This window comes from Giraffa tippelskirchi, chromosome 11, assembly GCF_054371585.1.
Source record: "Giraffa tippelskirchi isolate mGirTip1 chromosome 11, T2T-mGirTip1v1.2.pri, whole genome shotgun sequence".
Taxonomy (NCBI): Eukaryota; Metazoa; Chordata; class Mammalia; order Artiodactyla; family Giraffidae; genus Giraffa; species Giraffa tippelskirchi.
In genome coordinates this window covers 8,232,031-8,247,945 of record NC_137285.1, presented here as the reverse complement: position 1 = coordinate 8,247,945, position 15,915 = coordinate 8,232,031, and the positions used below count along the sequence as shown (strand labels likewise).

The window sequence follows — 15,915 nt, the reverse complement described above, 5'->3', positions numbered from 1 at the left end:
GTAGATCAATTTGGGGAAGCATTTGCATCTTTTAAATATTGAACCTTCCAATCTGTGAACATGGTATGTTGTTGTTGTTTAGTCACTCAATAGTGTCTGACTCTTTGTGACCCCATGGACTGCAGCACGCCAGGCTTCCCTGTCCTTCACTATCCCCTGGGGGTTGCATAGACTTATGTCCACTGAGTTGATGGTGCCGTCCAGCCACCTCATCCTCTGTCGCCTGCTTCTCCTCCTGTCTTCAATCTTTCCTAGCATCAGGATTGATTCCAATCAGTTGGCTCTTCGCATCAGGTGGTCAAAGTTATTGGAGCTTCAGCATCAGTCCTTCCATTGAATATTCAAGGTTGATTTCTTTTAGGATAGACTGGTTTGATCCCCTTGCTGTCCAAGGGACTCTCAAGAGTGTTCTCCAGCACCACAGTTTGAAAGCGTCAATTCTTTGGTGCTCAGCTTTCATTCTGGTCCAACTCTCACATCTGTATATAGCTACTGGAAAAACCATAGCTTTGACTATAAGGACCTTTGTCAGCAAAGTGATATCTCTGCTTTTTAATATGCTGTCTAGGTTTGTCATAGCTTTTCTTTCAAGGAGCACGTGTCTTTTAATTTCATGGCTACAGTCACCATCTGCAGTGATTTTGGAGCCCAAGAAAATGAAGTGTGTCACTGTTTCCATTGTTTCTCCATCTATTTGCCATGAAGTGATGGGACTGGATGCCATGATCTTAGTTTTTTGAATGTTGAGTTTTAAGCCAGCTTTTTCACTCTCCTTTTCACCTTCATTAAGGCTCTTTACTTACTCTTTGCTTTCTGCCATAAAGGTGGTATCATCTGCATATCTAAAGTTACTGATATTTCTCCTAGCAGTCTTGATTCCAGCTTGCGATTTCTCCAGCCAGCATTCTGCATGATGTACTCTGCATATACATTAAATAGACAAGGTGACGATATACAACCTTGACGTACTCCTTTCCCAGTTTTGAAGCAGTCCACTGTTCTCTGTCTGGTTCTGACTGTTGCTTCTTGACCTGCATCCAGGTTTCTCAGGAGGCAGGTGGTCTGGTATTCCCATCTCATGAAGAATTTTCCACAGTTTGTTGTGGTTCACACAGTCAAAGGCTTGAGCATAGTCAACGAAACAGAAGTAGATGTTTTTCTGGAATTCCCTTGTTTTTTCTATGATCCAGCAGATGTTGGCAATATGATCTCTGGCTCCTCTGCCTTTTCTAAATTCAGCTTGAACACCTGAAAGTTCTCAGTTCACGTTCTGTTGAATCCTAGCTTGAAGGATTTTTAGCATTACCTTGCTAGCATGTGAAATGAGTGCAGTTGTGTGGTAGTTTGAACATTCTTTGACATTGCTCTTCTTTGGGATTGAAATGAAAACTGACCTTTTCCAGTCCCGTGGCCACTGCTGAGTTTTCCAGATTTGTTGGGCATATTGAGTGCAGTACTTTAACAGCACCATCTTTTAGATTAAGTAGCTCAGCTGGAATTCCATCACTTCCACTAGCTTTGTTTGTGGTAATACTTCCTAAGGCCTACTTGACTTCACACTCTAGGATATCTGGCTCTAGGTGAGGGAGCATAACCATTGTGGTTATCTGGGTCCTTAAGAGCTTTTTGTACAGTTCTTGCCACTTCTTAGTATCTTCTGCTTCTGTCCAGTCCATACCGTTTTTTATTGTGCCCATCTTTGCATGAAATGTTCCTTTGGTATCTGATTTTCATGAAGAGATCTCTAGTCTTTCCCTTCTTTTGTTTTCCTCTCTTTCTTTGCATTGTTCACTTAGGAACGCTTTCTTCTCTCTCCTTTCTGTTCTTTGGAACTCTGCATTCAGATGGGTTTATCTTTCCTTTTCTCCTTTGCCTTTTGCTTCTCTTCTTTTTTCTGCTATTTGTAAGACCTCTTCAGAGAACCATTTTGCCTTTCTTCTTCTTGGGGATGGTTTTGCTCACTGCCTCCTGTACAGTTTTACAAACCTCTGTCCATAGTTCTTCAGGCACTCTGTCTATCAGATCTGATCCCTTGAACCTATTTGTCACTTCCTATGTATAGAGGTTTGATTTAGGTTATACCTGAATGGCCTAGTGGTTTTTCCTACTTTCTTCAGTTTAAGTCTGAATTTTGCAATAAGGAGCTCATGGTCTGAGCCACAGTCAGCTCCAGGTCTTGTTTTTGCTGACTGTATGGAGCTTCTCCATCTTCGGCTGCAAAGACTATAATCAATCTGATTTCGGTATTGACCATCTGGTGAATTTCATGTGTAGAATCATCTCTTGTGTTGTTGGAAGAGTGTGTTTGCTATGACCGATGCATTCTCTTGGCAAAACTTGGTTAACCTTTGCCTTGCTTCATTTTGTACTTCAAGGCCAAACTTTCCTGTTTGTTAGTCCAGGTGTCTCTTGACTTCTTACTTTCGCATTCCAGTCCCCTGTGATGAAAAAGACATCTTTTTTTGGTGTTAGTTCATGAACACGGTATAGGCCTCTGCTGTTTAGGTCTTATCTTTCTGTGAGGTCTTATAAATTTATCCAGTGCCTTGAGCACATTTTTAGATGTATTTCTAAGTGTTTTTGATACTGCTGTAAGCAATATCTTTTTAAAGATTTTCCATTCTAGCTGTTTGTTCCTGGTATATAAAATGAAATTTTTTAGTGATATTTTAATTAAACTTGTTTAATCCTTATTAATACTGGTAATGTATAGATTTGGGAAAGTTTTCTGTGTTGACAATAATACACAGTATTATTTATAAATGGCCTTTATCCCCTTTTCTTGATCTTAAAATATTTCTGATTTAACTTACCACTCCTCAGACTTACGCTTTTGTTTTCTTGTGTTTCTTATGTTTTAGTTGACCCACAAGTCACGGTTAATGCTGCATTTTGCAGCACCTGTGTGGTTACATTTACTGCGTACGTTTCCCACTTTCTTTGCTTCCTCTTTCTTCTCACATCCTAGATCTTTCACTTGGAGTCACTTTTCCTTTGCTTCAAGTCCACCCTTTAGTGTCATGTGCTTGGATATTTGCTTGTAATAGATTTTCTGTTTTTATTTAAGAGGTCTTTGTTCTCCTTGAGAGTTAATTTCTCAGGATATAGCATTCTAGACTGACAGTTCTGTTCTCTGAGCAGTTAAATTCGTCTTTCTGGCTTCTGTTGTGCTACTGAGAAGTCAACTGTCTTAATCGTGCTTCTTGAGAGGAAATTCTTGTTTCTTCTCTGGCCAGTTTGAAGATGTCATTGTCTTTTGTTTGTTTTTGTTTTATTTTTCTATTTTTTGGCTGCACATGTAGGATTCTAGTTCCCTGGCCAGGGATCAAACCCTCTTTCCCCACATTTGAAGAGCGGTGTCCTAACCACTGAACCACCAGTGAAGTCCCAAGATGTCATTGGTTTGGTTTGATGTCTGGCAGTTTGGTTACAGTAGGGCCAGGTGTGTGGATTTCTTTGTATTTATCCTGCTTAAGTTTTGTTGGACTTCTTGGCTCTGTTTTTGTTATCTTTAATGGGCTGGTGAGTGAGAACACAGCTTTTAGCTGTGGGCTAGAACTTGACTCCTGTGACTTGGTTTCCTCAAATGTCAGGTGGGATTGAAATGATAACTGCCTCCTAGGATTGTTGTAAAGATCAAATTCTTAATATTATCTCTTAAACTGGCAAAAGCTTAGCCTTCCCTTAGCTTAACCACCTTCATGTAGATTTTGTTTGTGGTATTTCTTGTTTCTTTCCCAGTTGGTTGGTTGGCAAGATTTTTTTTTTTTTCAATATTCAGTCTAGTATTTTCTGCCATTTTCAGTGGCACAGTGTGTCTGGGTAACTGATTTTTGTCATTATTGAGTAGAAGCTGAGCCTCTCCAGTATCGTCTTTCTGAGATCAGAGCACGTGTGCTCTCTTGCTGGCCTGCATGAGCACTCTCTTTTTCACATGTGAATGGTTGGTATTTAGTTGTGTCTCACAGGGGGCTTTTCTGGTGGCTCAGATGGTAAAGAATCTTCCTGCGATGCAGGAGACCTGGGTTCGATCCCTGGGTCAGGAAGATCCCCAGGAGAAGGGAATGGCAACCCATTCCAGTATTCTTGCCTGGAGAATTCCATGGACAGAGGAGCCTGGTAGGCTACAGTCCATGGGGTTTGCAAAGAGTTGGACATAAGTGAGCGACTAACACAACACCACCATATTTCACGAAGCCTCATTCATGAAATCCTTGGCCAGGTGAGTTTTGTTTTGACCATCAGCAGAGAGTGGCTGAGAAGAGAATAAATTGAATAAGAGGATTTTGTCTAAAAAGAATTTTGACTGTATGTCTTTGGATCAGTACACATTGATCATATATAGCCTCCTCTGTCTCCTGCGTGTACCTGTACTCTGGCAGGAGCTGATACTTGGAGTGACAAGCGTGAAATGACGCAGGACCTCAAGTCACTCTGGTGTGGTTGCATTCACCCCACTCAGTAGGCCAAGAAAGTGTTATCTGTTTCGGAAGATGGCTAGCAGTGGTCATTGGCCAGGTATTTCTCTTTCATGCAGTTCCTGGTTGATGAGTGGTTTCAATTCTCTGTGATCTAGGAATGGATTTAGAAAAGGAATTATGGAGCCTCTGTAACTCTTGCTGTGAGGTGGCACTTTGGGCTCACATTCTGTCCGTCAGACTTGCAGATCCGATGTTCGGAGGCTCTGAGAGTGGGGATTGGTGATCCTTATCTTGCTGTGGCCGTTCTCGCCATGGTTTACTATGGACGTGTGTGCTGTCCGACAGTGTCACGTAGCCCATTGCAACTTCACTGCCATTCTCCTTTGCCCCAGCTGCAAGCTGAAGCGCCCAGGCTGGCCGAGTATCAAGCATACATCGATTTTGAGATGAAAATTGGCGACCCCGCCCGGATTCAGTTGATCTTTGAGCGCGCCCTGGTTGAGAATTGCCTTGTTCCAGACTTATGGATCCGTTACAGTCAGTACCTAGTAAGATAACCTACCTGTTCTAATCTCATTTTATTTTTACCAGTTTAGGTTCTACTTAAAATCAGAAAGAGTGCCAGGAGTTGGCGGTGTGCTGCTCCTCCCTGCTTGATTCACTAAGGAAGTCTCCTTGTGTTTTATTTTAAACTGATCACTAAGTGTGAAAAAAATTTGGCATAGCCTTACTATCGAGGACTTTATAACAGATTAATTTTTCTTGTAATGTGTTATTATGGAACAATTAAATACATAAATATAGACAGATCAGTAAAATGAAATGACGAGTACCCATCACCCAGCTTCAACACTTAACTAATGACACTAGTCTAGTTTGATCTATAATCTTAACTAGCTTTATCTGTTTCCTTACCTATCCCCTCTTCCATGTTATTCTAAAGCAAACCCAGAGATCCCGTTTTGATGGTAACTTTCAGTACATGTGTAGAAGAGGTTTGAATCGGGATCTCGACTAAGTCCATACATTAGGATTGGCTGGTGTCTCTTAAAGCTCTTTGATCTGTAGGTTTTTCTCTACCTCTCTCTTCTCCCCTCAAACCCCTGGTGATTTCTTTGTTGAAGACACCAGTCATGTTAAGGAAATTTCTTTTGTTACTTGGTTTTGCTGAGAATGTCTCTTGAATGGTGAAGTCTTAATGAAAATTTCTCTCCTGACCCTGGCATTCTTTATCATAGGATCGGCAGCTGAAAGTAAAGGATTTGGTTTTGTCTGTACACAGTCGCGCTGTTAGAAACTGCCCATGGACAGTTGCCCTGTGGAGTCGATACCTCCTGGCCATGGAAAGACATGGAGTTGAACACCGAGTGATTTCGGGTACGGATTGTTTTTGTGGGAAGATGTCGAAGCTTTTTGTCCCAATTCAGGAACGTTGGGCTGTGACAGAGTATTAAATCAGCCTTCCCCAGGGGTTATTTTGGGATATTTGGTGTTAGTTACAAAAAGAGCTCTAAGTGAGAGATCAACTAGTTGTATTTTTGACTCCTTAAAACCTTTTAATGTTCTAATAGTCATGATTTTCTGGGAGTCATGGTCTTTTCTCCAGCTCAGTTGACCTGGAGCACTTTAATGCAGGGCCCCCTGTGGGACTTGCCCTTTCTAGAAAGAACACAGTTTGTGCACCACTGTGGTAGCCTTTCTTCTGAACATTTCTCTAGCTCATTTCACTTGGTTGCATCCCATTATTACTGTTTTCTAAGCCATATAGTGTTTTATAGTCAGTAGAGGTTTTTATAATGATCTCAATTTTATATTAGCTTCTTTTTGAATTGACAACAAATCCTGGGTTTTTCTTCAACTCTAGTGACCTTTGAGAAAGCTCTCAGCGCTGGCTTCATTCAGGCCACCGACTATGTGGAGATCTGGCAGGCATACCTTGATTACCTGAGGAGAAGGGTTGACTTCAAACAAGGTATCAAAGTTCCGGTGTTTCCTATCAGAACTGAACCGTTTCTTAGCGTGTCTTTTGGTGGGTGAGACAGTGGCCCAAATACCTCACGATGGGGCAAGTGATGTAGACCAGCCACTGGTAGAAATAGTAGCCATTTCAGTCTGTAGTGAGTCACGCCATAGACGGCTAAAGGGAGAGCGTCATGGTGCTTACCTTTTACGCCGCCTCCTGCCAGCCTCTTCAGTCTCATTTCTCCCTTCTCTCCCTTCTCTGTGTCCTGAATAGTTCTCTTACATGAGATTGCTGTGTTCCTTTTAAGTTGTTGAACCTCCAGGGGATTCCCTGCCTTCCTCTCTCCCCTCTCCTGCCCCCGTAAAAAGAGCACCCAGAGCACCGCCGTGCTCTTCATCCCTCCCCGCCCCCCTCACTGTGCTTGCCTGCTCATGCAGGGGGATTTCGGCCATTCTGCCGGCTCGGGAAAGACCCCTCCGCTGTGGCCCCACCTGGCCCCCTGGCCCTTTTGTCCTTGCACCGTCCGTGATATGCTGTGTCCTGGGTCTGCCTCCCCTCCTGTGTGTTCTATTCGGCGTCCCCAGCGTGAGCCCAGGGGATGTCAGTGTGGGATTGGACAGGACAAGACATGGTATGTGGTGTCTGAGAGTCGAACCTGCTCTGCGCTTTCTCACAGACTCGAGTAAAGAGCTGGAGGAGCTGCGGTCCGCGTTTGCCCGCGCCCTGGAGTACCTGAAGCAGGAGGTGGAGGAGCGTGAGTGCACCCTCCTGCCCCGCCCACTTGTGCTTCCTCTTCTGGTCCTGGGCCTTTTCAGAGGCGGTTTGCCTCTCAGCTATTCTCTTTACTTTTAACATTTATTCATTTGCCTGTGTCGGATCTTAGTTGCAACACATTGTGGCCCACAGACTCTTAATTGTGGAGCTCAGGCTTAGATGCCCTGAAGCATGTGGGATCTTAGTCCCCCGACCAGGAATCGAACCCATGTCCCCTGTGTTGCAAGGTGGATTCATAATCACTGGACCAGCAGGGAAGTCCCTCAGTTACTTCCTAATTTTATCTACTTCTCTTCTTCAAGGTTTCAATGAAAGCGGAGACCCGAGCTGCCTGATCATGCAGAACTGGGCTCGGATTGAGGTAAATGTTTTTAACAGACCTGTCAGTTTCACCCACCTTTGCGGGACCTTTGTCTGATAGCGTGGCTGAAGCTGAGTTGGGTCCCAGATGACCACCTAGGCTCTGCAGGGGCCTGCATTATCTACCTCGCTCAATGCGTGTTTGTTGATATCTGGAGGCATCTGAGCTCCCAGCCAAGTTGCACAGCAGTTATCTGCATGCCAGGTGCTCACTCGTGTGTTACTTTTCTCCTGCTTCGGGCCCCAGTGACGAGTGCGTTCTAGGCGTGAGCACTTTGCCAGACCTTTCACTGTGGGCTGGGGATGAGATAGACCCTGTCCCTGTGCTGGAAAGACTTGAAACTAGTGTAGAAGACAGACGATGTCACAGATAGTTAGCGGATATGATAAGTTGAATATCTGCTGGATCGTGGACCCCACGGTGAGTCAGACGTAGACCCTGCCCCTGTGTTCTCCTCTCTGAGGGGAGTCCGGTGTCAGGTTGTTGGTGGCTGGGATGGTTGTGCTGAAACCACGTTAAGGATGCAGCAGCCGAGGCGCAGAAGCGGGCAGCGTCGGCTTCTGATGGTCTTTCTTTCCCTGCCTTGGCCTTCGGATGAAACACTTAGAGCTCAGGCTTGATAAAAATAAACCAGATGCCTGGCCAGCACTGTCCTCAGTGCCTGTGTGCTCACCCGTGTGCTTCTCGAGGTGGACATGGGTGGACGGCCTGAGGCTTGATGCTGCAGAAAGGCCGAGGTGCCTGGGCCGCGCTGTTCCCGTGGAGGGGGCGCCTGGCAGCGTCTGAGGAGCTGAGTAGCATGGATAGTTTTGGGATGGGAGGTTTTCAGCACGGTGTCTGAAGTATGTTTCTTAACTCGGTCTGTTCACACGTTCAGGCTCGACTCTGCAACAACATGCAGAAAGCACGGGAGCTCTGGGACAGCATCATGACCAGAGGGAACGCCAAGTTCGCCAACATGTGGCTCGAGTATTACAACCTGGAGAGGTAACCGGCCCGGGCCGAGGGGAGGCGCTTGTCAGGTGTGACGGCCTCAGGGCTGGGGCCCCGCCCCCGCCCACACAGCTCAGACTGCAGCTCTGCTGTGCTGCCGCCTGCCTTCGGGGTCCTGTCTCTAGAGAGACGGGTACTGGGTGGGGCTGCCTGGGCTTTTCTTACGGCCATGTGGTACTTGCCACTTAGTTGGGTTTGTTTTGATTTGGGGACATGAATATTTTATTTGACTTCTTGGGGAGCTGTTTTTTTTTTTAATGTTTGCTTTGTCTATAATAGTTAAAAATACTGAAAAGCAAAGAGGAAAAAACCCCCAAATTTTCTGCAGTGACAGACCCACATAAAACCACTTAGCTAAATGGTTTAGGTATGTTCTTTGAGACTTTCCTGTGCTTAAATTTTTAAGAAATGGTGATGTAATTACAGTAAACATATTCTAAATTTCTAAAATTATTTTAAATGATATTTATAATATGAGGGAAGATATAAAGAATAATTCAGTATACCTTGGATGGTGGTGGTGTTCAGTTGCCAAGTGTTCAGTTGTCCCACTCTTCGAGACCCCATGAACTGTAGCACGCCAGGCTTCCCTGTCCATCACCATCTCCTGCAGTTTGTCTAAGTTCATGTCCATTGACTCGGTGATGCCATCCAACCATCTCATTCTCTGTTGCCCCTTCTCCTTCTGCTCTCAGTCTTTCCCAGCATCAGGGGCTTTTCCAGTGAGTCAGCTGTTTGCATCAGGTGCTCTAAAAGTATTGGAGCTTCAGCATCAGTCCTTGCAAAAAGGATTCAGTGTTGATATCCTTTAAGATTGACTGGTGTGATCTCCTTGCTTTCCAAGGGACTCTCAAGAGTCTTCTCCAGTACCACAGTTCAAAAGCATCAATTTTTCGGTGCTCTGCCTTCTTTATTGTCCAGCTCTCACATCCATACATGACTATGAAAAGACCATAGTCTTGACTATTTTTCATTTTGTTGGCAAAGTGACGTGTTTGGTTTGTAACACACTGTCTAGGTTTGTCTTAGCCTTCCTGCCAAGAAGCAGTTGCTTCTAATTTCATGGCTGTGATTTTCATCTGCAGTGATTTTTTAGAGCCCAAGAAGAGGAAATCTGTCACTGCTTCCCTTTTCCCCCTTCTGTTTGCCCTGAAGTGTTGGGACCAGATGCCATGACCTTGGTTTTTTTAATAATTGAGTTTCAAGCCTGCCTTTTCATTCTCCTTCTTTACCCTTATCTAGAGGATCTTTAGTTCTTCCTCTTTGCTTTCTGCCATTAGAGTGGTATCATCTGCATCTGAGATTGTTGATATTTCTCTCAGCAGTCTTGATTCCAGCTTATAACTCAGTCTAGCCTGGCATTTCTCATGATGTGCTCTGTGTATAAGTTAGATAAACAGGGTAACAGTAAACTGTCTTGTACTACTTTCTCAATCCTGAACCAGTCAGTTGTTCCATACAGGGTTCTAAATTCTAACTGTTTCTTCTTGACCTGTATACAGGTTTCTCAGGAGACAGGTAAGATGGTTTGGTATTCCCATATCTTTAAGAGTTTTCCATAGTTTGTTATGATCCACAAATCAAAGGCTCTAGCATAATCAGTGAAACAGAGGTAGATGTTTTTCTGGAATTCCCTTGCTTTCTCTATGATCTAGTCAATGTTGACAATTTGATCTCTGGTTCCTCTGCCTTTCCTAAACCCAGCTTGAACATGTGAAAGTTCTCAGTTCACATAATGCTGAAGCCTAGCTTGGAGGATTTTGAGCGTAACCTTACTAGCATGGGAAGTGAGTACAGCTGTCCCGTGGTTTGAACATTCTTTAGTACTGGGAATTCCTTCTTGGGAATTGCGATGAGGATTGACCCTTTCCAGTCCTGAGGCCACTGCTGGGTCTTCCAAATTTGCTGACATACTGAGTGCAGCTAACAGAATCATCTCTTAGGATTCTAAATAGCTCTTCTGGAATTCCATCACCTCCTCTAGCTTTATTGACAGCAGTGCTTCCCAAGGCCCACTTTACTTCACACTCCAGAATGTCTGGCTCTGAGTGAGAGACTGTACCATTGTGGTTATCTGGGTCATTAAGATATTTTTTTTTGTACAGTTCTTCTGTGTATTCTTTCCATCTCTTCTTCATCACTTCTGCTTCTATTAGGTCTTTACCATTTCTGTCCTTTATTGTGCTCATCTTTGGATGAAATGGTCTTTTGATATTTCCAATTTTCTTGAAGAGATCTCTAGTCTTACCCTTTCTGTTTTTCTCTTTTTCTTTGCATTGTTCTTTGAAGAAGGCCTTCTTGTCTCTCCTTGCTGTTCCCTGAAGCTCTGCATTTAGTTGGGTGTACATTTCCCTTTCTCCCTTGCTTTTCGCGTCTCTTCTTTTCTTGGCTACTTGTAAAGCCTCCTCAGACAACCACTTTGCCTTCTTGCATTTCTTTTTCTTTGGAATGGTTTTATTAGCTGCCTCTGTACAATATTACAGACCTCTGTCCATAGTTCTTCAGGCAGTCTGTTCATTAGATCTAATTCCTTGAATCTATTTATCACCTCTACTGTATATTCATTTGTGTTTTATTGTTTAGTTGCTCAGTTGTGTCCAACTCTTTGTGACCCCCATGGACTGCAGCCCTCCAGGTTCCTCTGTTCATGGGGATTCTCCAGGCAAGAATACTGGAGTGGGTTACCATGCCCTCCTCCAGGGGATCTTTCCAACTCAGGGATCGAACCCAGGTATCCGGCATTGCAGGTGGATTCTTTACCAGCTGAGCTACCAGGGAAGCTCAAGGGATTCATAGGGGATTTGATTTAAGTCATACCTGACTGGCCTAGTTTTTTCCCCCACTTTCTTTAGTTTAAGTGAATTTTTCTGTGAGGAGCTGATGATCTGAGTCACAGTCAGCTCTAGGAATTGTCTTTGCTGACTGTATACAGCTTTTACATTTTTGGCTACAAAGAGTGTGATCAGTCTCATTTCGGTATTGACCATTTGGTGATGTCCATGTGTAAAGTCATCTCTGTGTTGCTGAAAAAGGGTGTTTGCTATGACCAATGTGTTTTCTTGGTAGATTTCTGTTAGCCTTTGCCCTGCTTCATTTTGTACTCCAAGGCGAAACTTGCCTATTACTCCAGGTATCTCTTGACTTCCTACTTTTTGCATTCCAATCCCCTATGATGAATAGGTCATCTTTTTTTGGTGTTAGTTCTAGGAGGTCTTCTAGGTCTTCATAGAACTGATCATCTTCAGCTTCCTCGGCATTGGTGGTTCAGACATAGACTTGGATTACTGTGATGTTGAATGGTTTGCCTTAGAAACAAACCGAGATCTGTTGTTTTTAAGGTTGCATCCAAGTATGGCATTTCAGAGTCTTTTTGATTGTGAGAGCTACTCCATTTCTTCTATGTATTCTTGCCCACAATAGTAGATAGAATGGTCATCTGAGTTAAATTCACTCATTTCCATCCATTTTAGTTCACTGATTCCTAAGATGTCAGTGTTTACTCTTGCCATCTCCTGATTGACCATGTCCAATTTACCTTGATGCATGGACCTAATATTCCAGGTTCCCACGCAATATTGTTCTTTACAGCATCAGATTTTACTTCCATCACTGGACACATCCACAACTGAGCGTCGTTACTGCTTTGGTCCAGCCACTTCATTCTTTCCGGGGCTGTTAGTAGCGATCCTCTGCTCTTCCCCAGTAGCATGTTGGACACCTTCAGACCTGGGGGGCTCATCTTTCTGGGTCATATCTTTTTTTCCTTTTATACAGTTCATGGGGTTCTCATGGCAAGTATACTGGGGTGGTTTGCCATTCCCTCCTCCAGTGCATCACGTTTTGTCAGAACTCTCCACTCTGATCCGTCCATCTTGGGTGGTCCTACATGTCATGGCTCATAGCTTCATTGAGTTACACAAGCCCTTTGCCACCGAGAAGGCAGGTGATCCATGAAGGGTTATCTTGGGTATTGTGTGTCAATAAACACGTTTTTTTTTCTGTTCTGAATATTTTGCCCCCTCCAACCTGATTTTAAAAACTAATATGTGCTCAAGTTAAAATAGAACATTTACAGAATGTGAGACAGAAAGTTTCTTAAAATCCTTCCTCAGAGATGACCACAATTAAAGCTTGTTGAGTATTCCTCTAGATCAGTGGTTCTCAAATGTTTTGGTCTCAGGACCACCTCAAGAGCTTTTGTTTATGTGAGGTGTATTTATTAACATTTACCGTATTAGAAAATGAAACTGAAAAATTAAAAAAAACTTTTATTCATTTAAAATTAACTATGAAGACATTTAACAGAAATAACATTTTTATAAGAAATGACTGCTTTCCAGACTCCAAAGTAGCATAGTGAGAAAGTGGCCTGGTTTTATACTTTTTACAAATTTCTCTAATCTGTCTCAGTAGCAGACAGCTGGATTCTCCTGTCTGGTTCTGCACCCTCTCTGTCGTGACGTTTTCATTGGAGAATATGAGACTGTTATGTTAACATCCAGTGGTCTGACTTGCACTGAGCAGACCTTTATACCCACGCAGGATTCCATGACATGCATTGTGTGTGTGGAAAATGCTGACTCATCAAGTACTGCAGCTCTTCCAAATATTGACACATCTCATTATCTCATTTGTTCATATCTGCACTGATCTTCACAGAAAAGTCTTGAAAGTAGGAGGCTGTCAAACTCACAGTGGCAGATACAGGTTTTCCAAGTTCTGATCAGTCAACAAAAACTCTTAGTGGTTTTCCTGGAAGTGACAGCCTCACTTCATTAATTGTTGAAAACGTCTTCCAGATGCACAGTCTGAGTCACTGTAGTTTTTGTCACTCAACTGTTCTCTCAAGTGAAAATTATGTTCCACCAAAAAAAAGGAAGTAGTCCAGCTTGCAGCTCAGACAGTAACCTGTTATTTCTTTGCTCCAACCACTGTACTTGGGTGTGAAGAGGTGCTTAATGTGTGCATTCCATTTGTCACCCAGAATATTATCAAACTGTGCACTGTCTTAATTTGTGCCAAGGGCCACTGTAGCTTTGGCATCCTCAATCCAAATGTCAGCACAGTGAAAAAGTCCAGTAAGTATATCGGTATATAAATGAAAGTAGTTTTGACTTTGCAGACCTCCTGAAAGGGTCTTGGAGACCCTTAGGCGTCCATGGATCATACTTTGAGAACTGTTGCCCTAAATTTTTTCTTAGTGTCCTAATGTGTATTTACAATGTTTATGTATGTTTATAAAAACTTTTTAAACAGAAAGGAGAACATAGTGTCTTAGAACTGCTGGGATGAACAGAGTGCTGTTTTGTAACTATTGTGTTGAGCAGTATCTCATTTCATGTCAGTGTGGGAAGATTTTTGTGACTCTGGGCACAAAACCTGGCAGTCGCTGTGTTGGTGGCTTGCTCCTCAAGGGGGATGACATCCTAGAATCTCTCTGGGGACTTTACCCTGTCACCCCCGCTCTGGGGTCCTTCCGTACACCTGGCACACGCAAAGGCAGAAGGCCTCACCCCCGCTCTGGGGTCCTTCCGTACACCTGGCACACGCAAAGGCAGAAGGCCTCACCCCCGCTCTGGGGTCCTTCCGTACACCTGGCACACGCAAAGGCAGAAGGCCTCACCCCCGCTCTGGGGTCCTTCCGTACACCTGGCACACGCAAAGGCAGAAGGCCTGGCTGTGGACTGCTGTCCCCAGGTGCCTCTTCACCAGCACTGACTTGCTGAGGGAAAGAATGGTTCAGAAGAAAGCCTTCAGTTTTGACTAGGGAGCTTTCTGGGACAAGGAGGAAGCATTAAAACAGTTGGCACAAAGAACTTGATGTCTCCTCAGAGCTGAAGTTGACACCGGGCTTTGCTGCCGTGGTGTTAGCTGTGTGAGGGTGCCCCGCCCCCCGCCCCCCACCCCCCATGTCTTCCGCTGGGTCCCTGTGGCCCCAACTGTGTGTTTTCCATCCCAGGGCCCACGGTGACACACAGCACTGCAGGAAGGCTCTGCACCGGGCCGTCCAGTGCACCAGCGACTACCCAGAGCACGTCTGTGAGGTGTTGCTCACCATGGAGAGGACAGAAGGTGGGGACCTCAGCACTGCCTCACGTTTGGGGCTTGTCCCTGAGACCAGTGTGGTCGCAGGACTGTAGGCCTAAGGCCACGTGTGTTTATGGCGCCACCCCTCTAGGGGCCTCTGTGATGAGACCATCACGCGGTGCTCGCCGGTGAGAGGGGAGTCCCGTCACCCTTCTCACGCTCCATGTGCAAAGGGACCTGTGATGAGGCTCTAGCACAGGCCTCTCGGGGGACGGGGGAGCTGCTGTCACGTGCAGCTTCTCTGGACCCTCTCTTCCCGCTGGGTACCAGTAATGCTCTTCCCCCTAGTCTTGATGAGCAGAACTGTCTCTGAATGTTGCTAAAGACTCTCTCGGATCAGCAGAGCCTGTGTTCCAGCACAGCGCTGTGAGGCCCACGGCGAGACTGCTCTCTGAAACCGTGTGCCTCCCTGGTGAATTTCAAAGCCTCCGTATATAGTTTCCACGGGCATTAGCCTGGATTTTGGGTACTATGAGTCCATTAGAACTGGAAATACACACCTAAACAGCAGCATCATAAGAAAAACACCTCAGCATTTATCATCTGAGGAACTTTTAAAATCTTTTGATCTTAGAATAAATGTTTTTTACCTTTTGCATTAGAATATTTTCAGTAATCTTTGCCATGGAGAGCTTGTAATAGAACCTAGTCTGGTTTTCAAGTCTCTTTTCTAAAAGAGAAGGGGTGATCTAAACACACCTGGAAGAACTATTTGAGTTCTGAAACTTGAAACCTACACAAATGAAATCTTAAAATGGAAAGCCGATTCTCCAGTTGTTACTGTTTGATGGAAGAGATCTCTTCTGGAGGTGTGGGGAAATTAAGACAATTTGATATTTTTATTTCCTTCGAAATCCAGAGAAGTGAAAGTTTGCTTCTCCTTCCTCTCAAGGTACTTTAGAAGACTGGGATACAGCTGTTCAGAAAACTGAGACTCGACTAGCTCGAGTTAATGAGCAGAGAATTAAGGTAACGATGCTCTTTGTTTCAAGTCTTTGAACCTCTGAAAGCTTTTTTTAAAAAAAATTTATTGGAGTATAGTGGATTTAACAATTCTGATAGTGATTTTGACTGTGTTTAGTATGAATGTTCCTTGTTAAAACCTTTGAGGTCATCCTAAGTGTATTTTACTCAGTGTGTTAACGATGAGATGTTTGAATCAGTGTTTAAGACTATCTTTTTTTTTAGATTGGCTTAAAATGTTAGCCCCAGCAGTAGATACTTTAGGTAGTGGAGTACTTAAAGGTTATTGAAATAGACGAAGAAGATAAAAAAGGAGCCTGACTGACATAGCCTAGTGGTTGGAGCTTGAGAAC

At 44.1% G+C, this 15,915-nt stretch overlaps 1 protein-coding gene across 12 annotated transcripts in view; it reads left to right on the top strand.

Moving 5' to 3' along the window:
* Positions 1-15,915, top strand: part of SART3 (spliceosome associated factor 3, U4/U6 recycling protein) — a 46,125-nt gene that overhangs the window by 16,779 nt on the left and 13,431 nt on the right. For all 12 annotated transcript variants that reach the window (XR_014069098.1, XR_014069096.1, XR_014069095.1 and 9 more), the window contains exons 7-14: positions 4,814-4,969; positions 5,660-5,798; positions 6,286-6,393; positions 7,061-7,138; positions 7,461-7,519; positions 8,397-8,506; positions 14,472-14,584; positions 15,492-15,568. Coding sequence is in view for 5 of the 12 variants with exons in the window: in XM_081542980.1 (XP_081399106.1) it covers positions 4,814-4,969; positions 5,660-5,798; positions 6,286-6,393; positions 7,061-7,138; positions 7,461-7,519; positions 8,397-8,506; positions 14,472-14,584; positions 15,492-15,568 (840 nt within the window). In the remaining 7 variants the exon portion in view is untranslated. The remainder of the gene's footprint in view (positions 1-4,813; positions 4,970-5,659; positions 5,799-6,285; positions 6,394-7,060; positions 7,139-7,460; positions 7,520-8,396; positions 8,507-14,471; positions 14,585-15,491; positions 15,569-15,915) is intronic.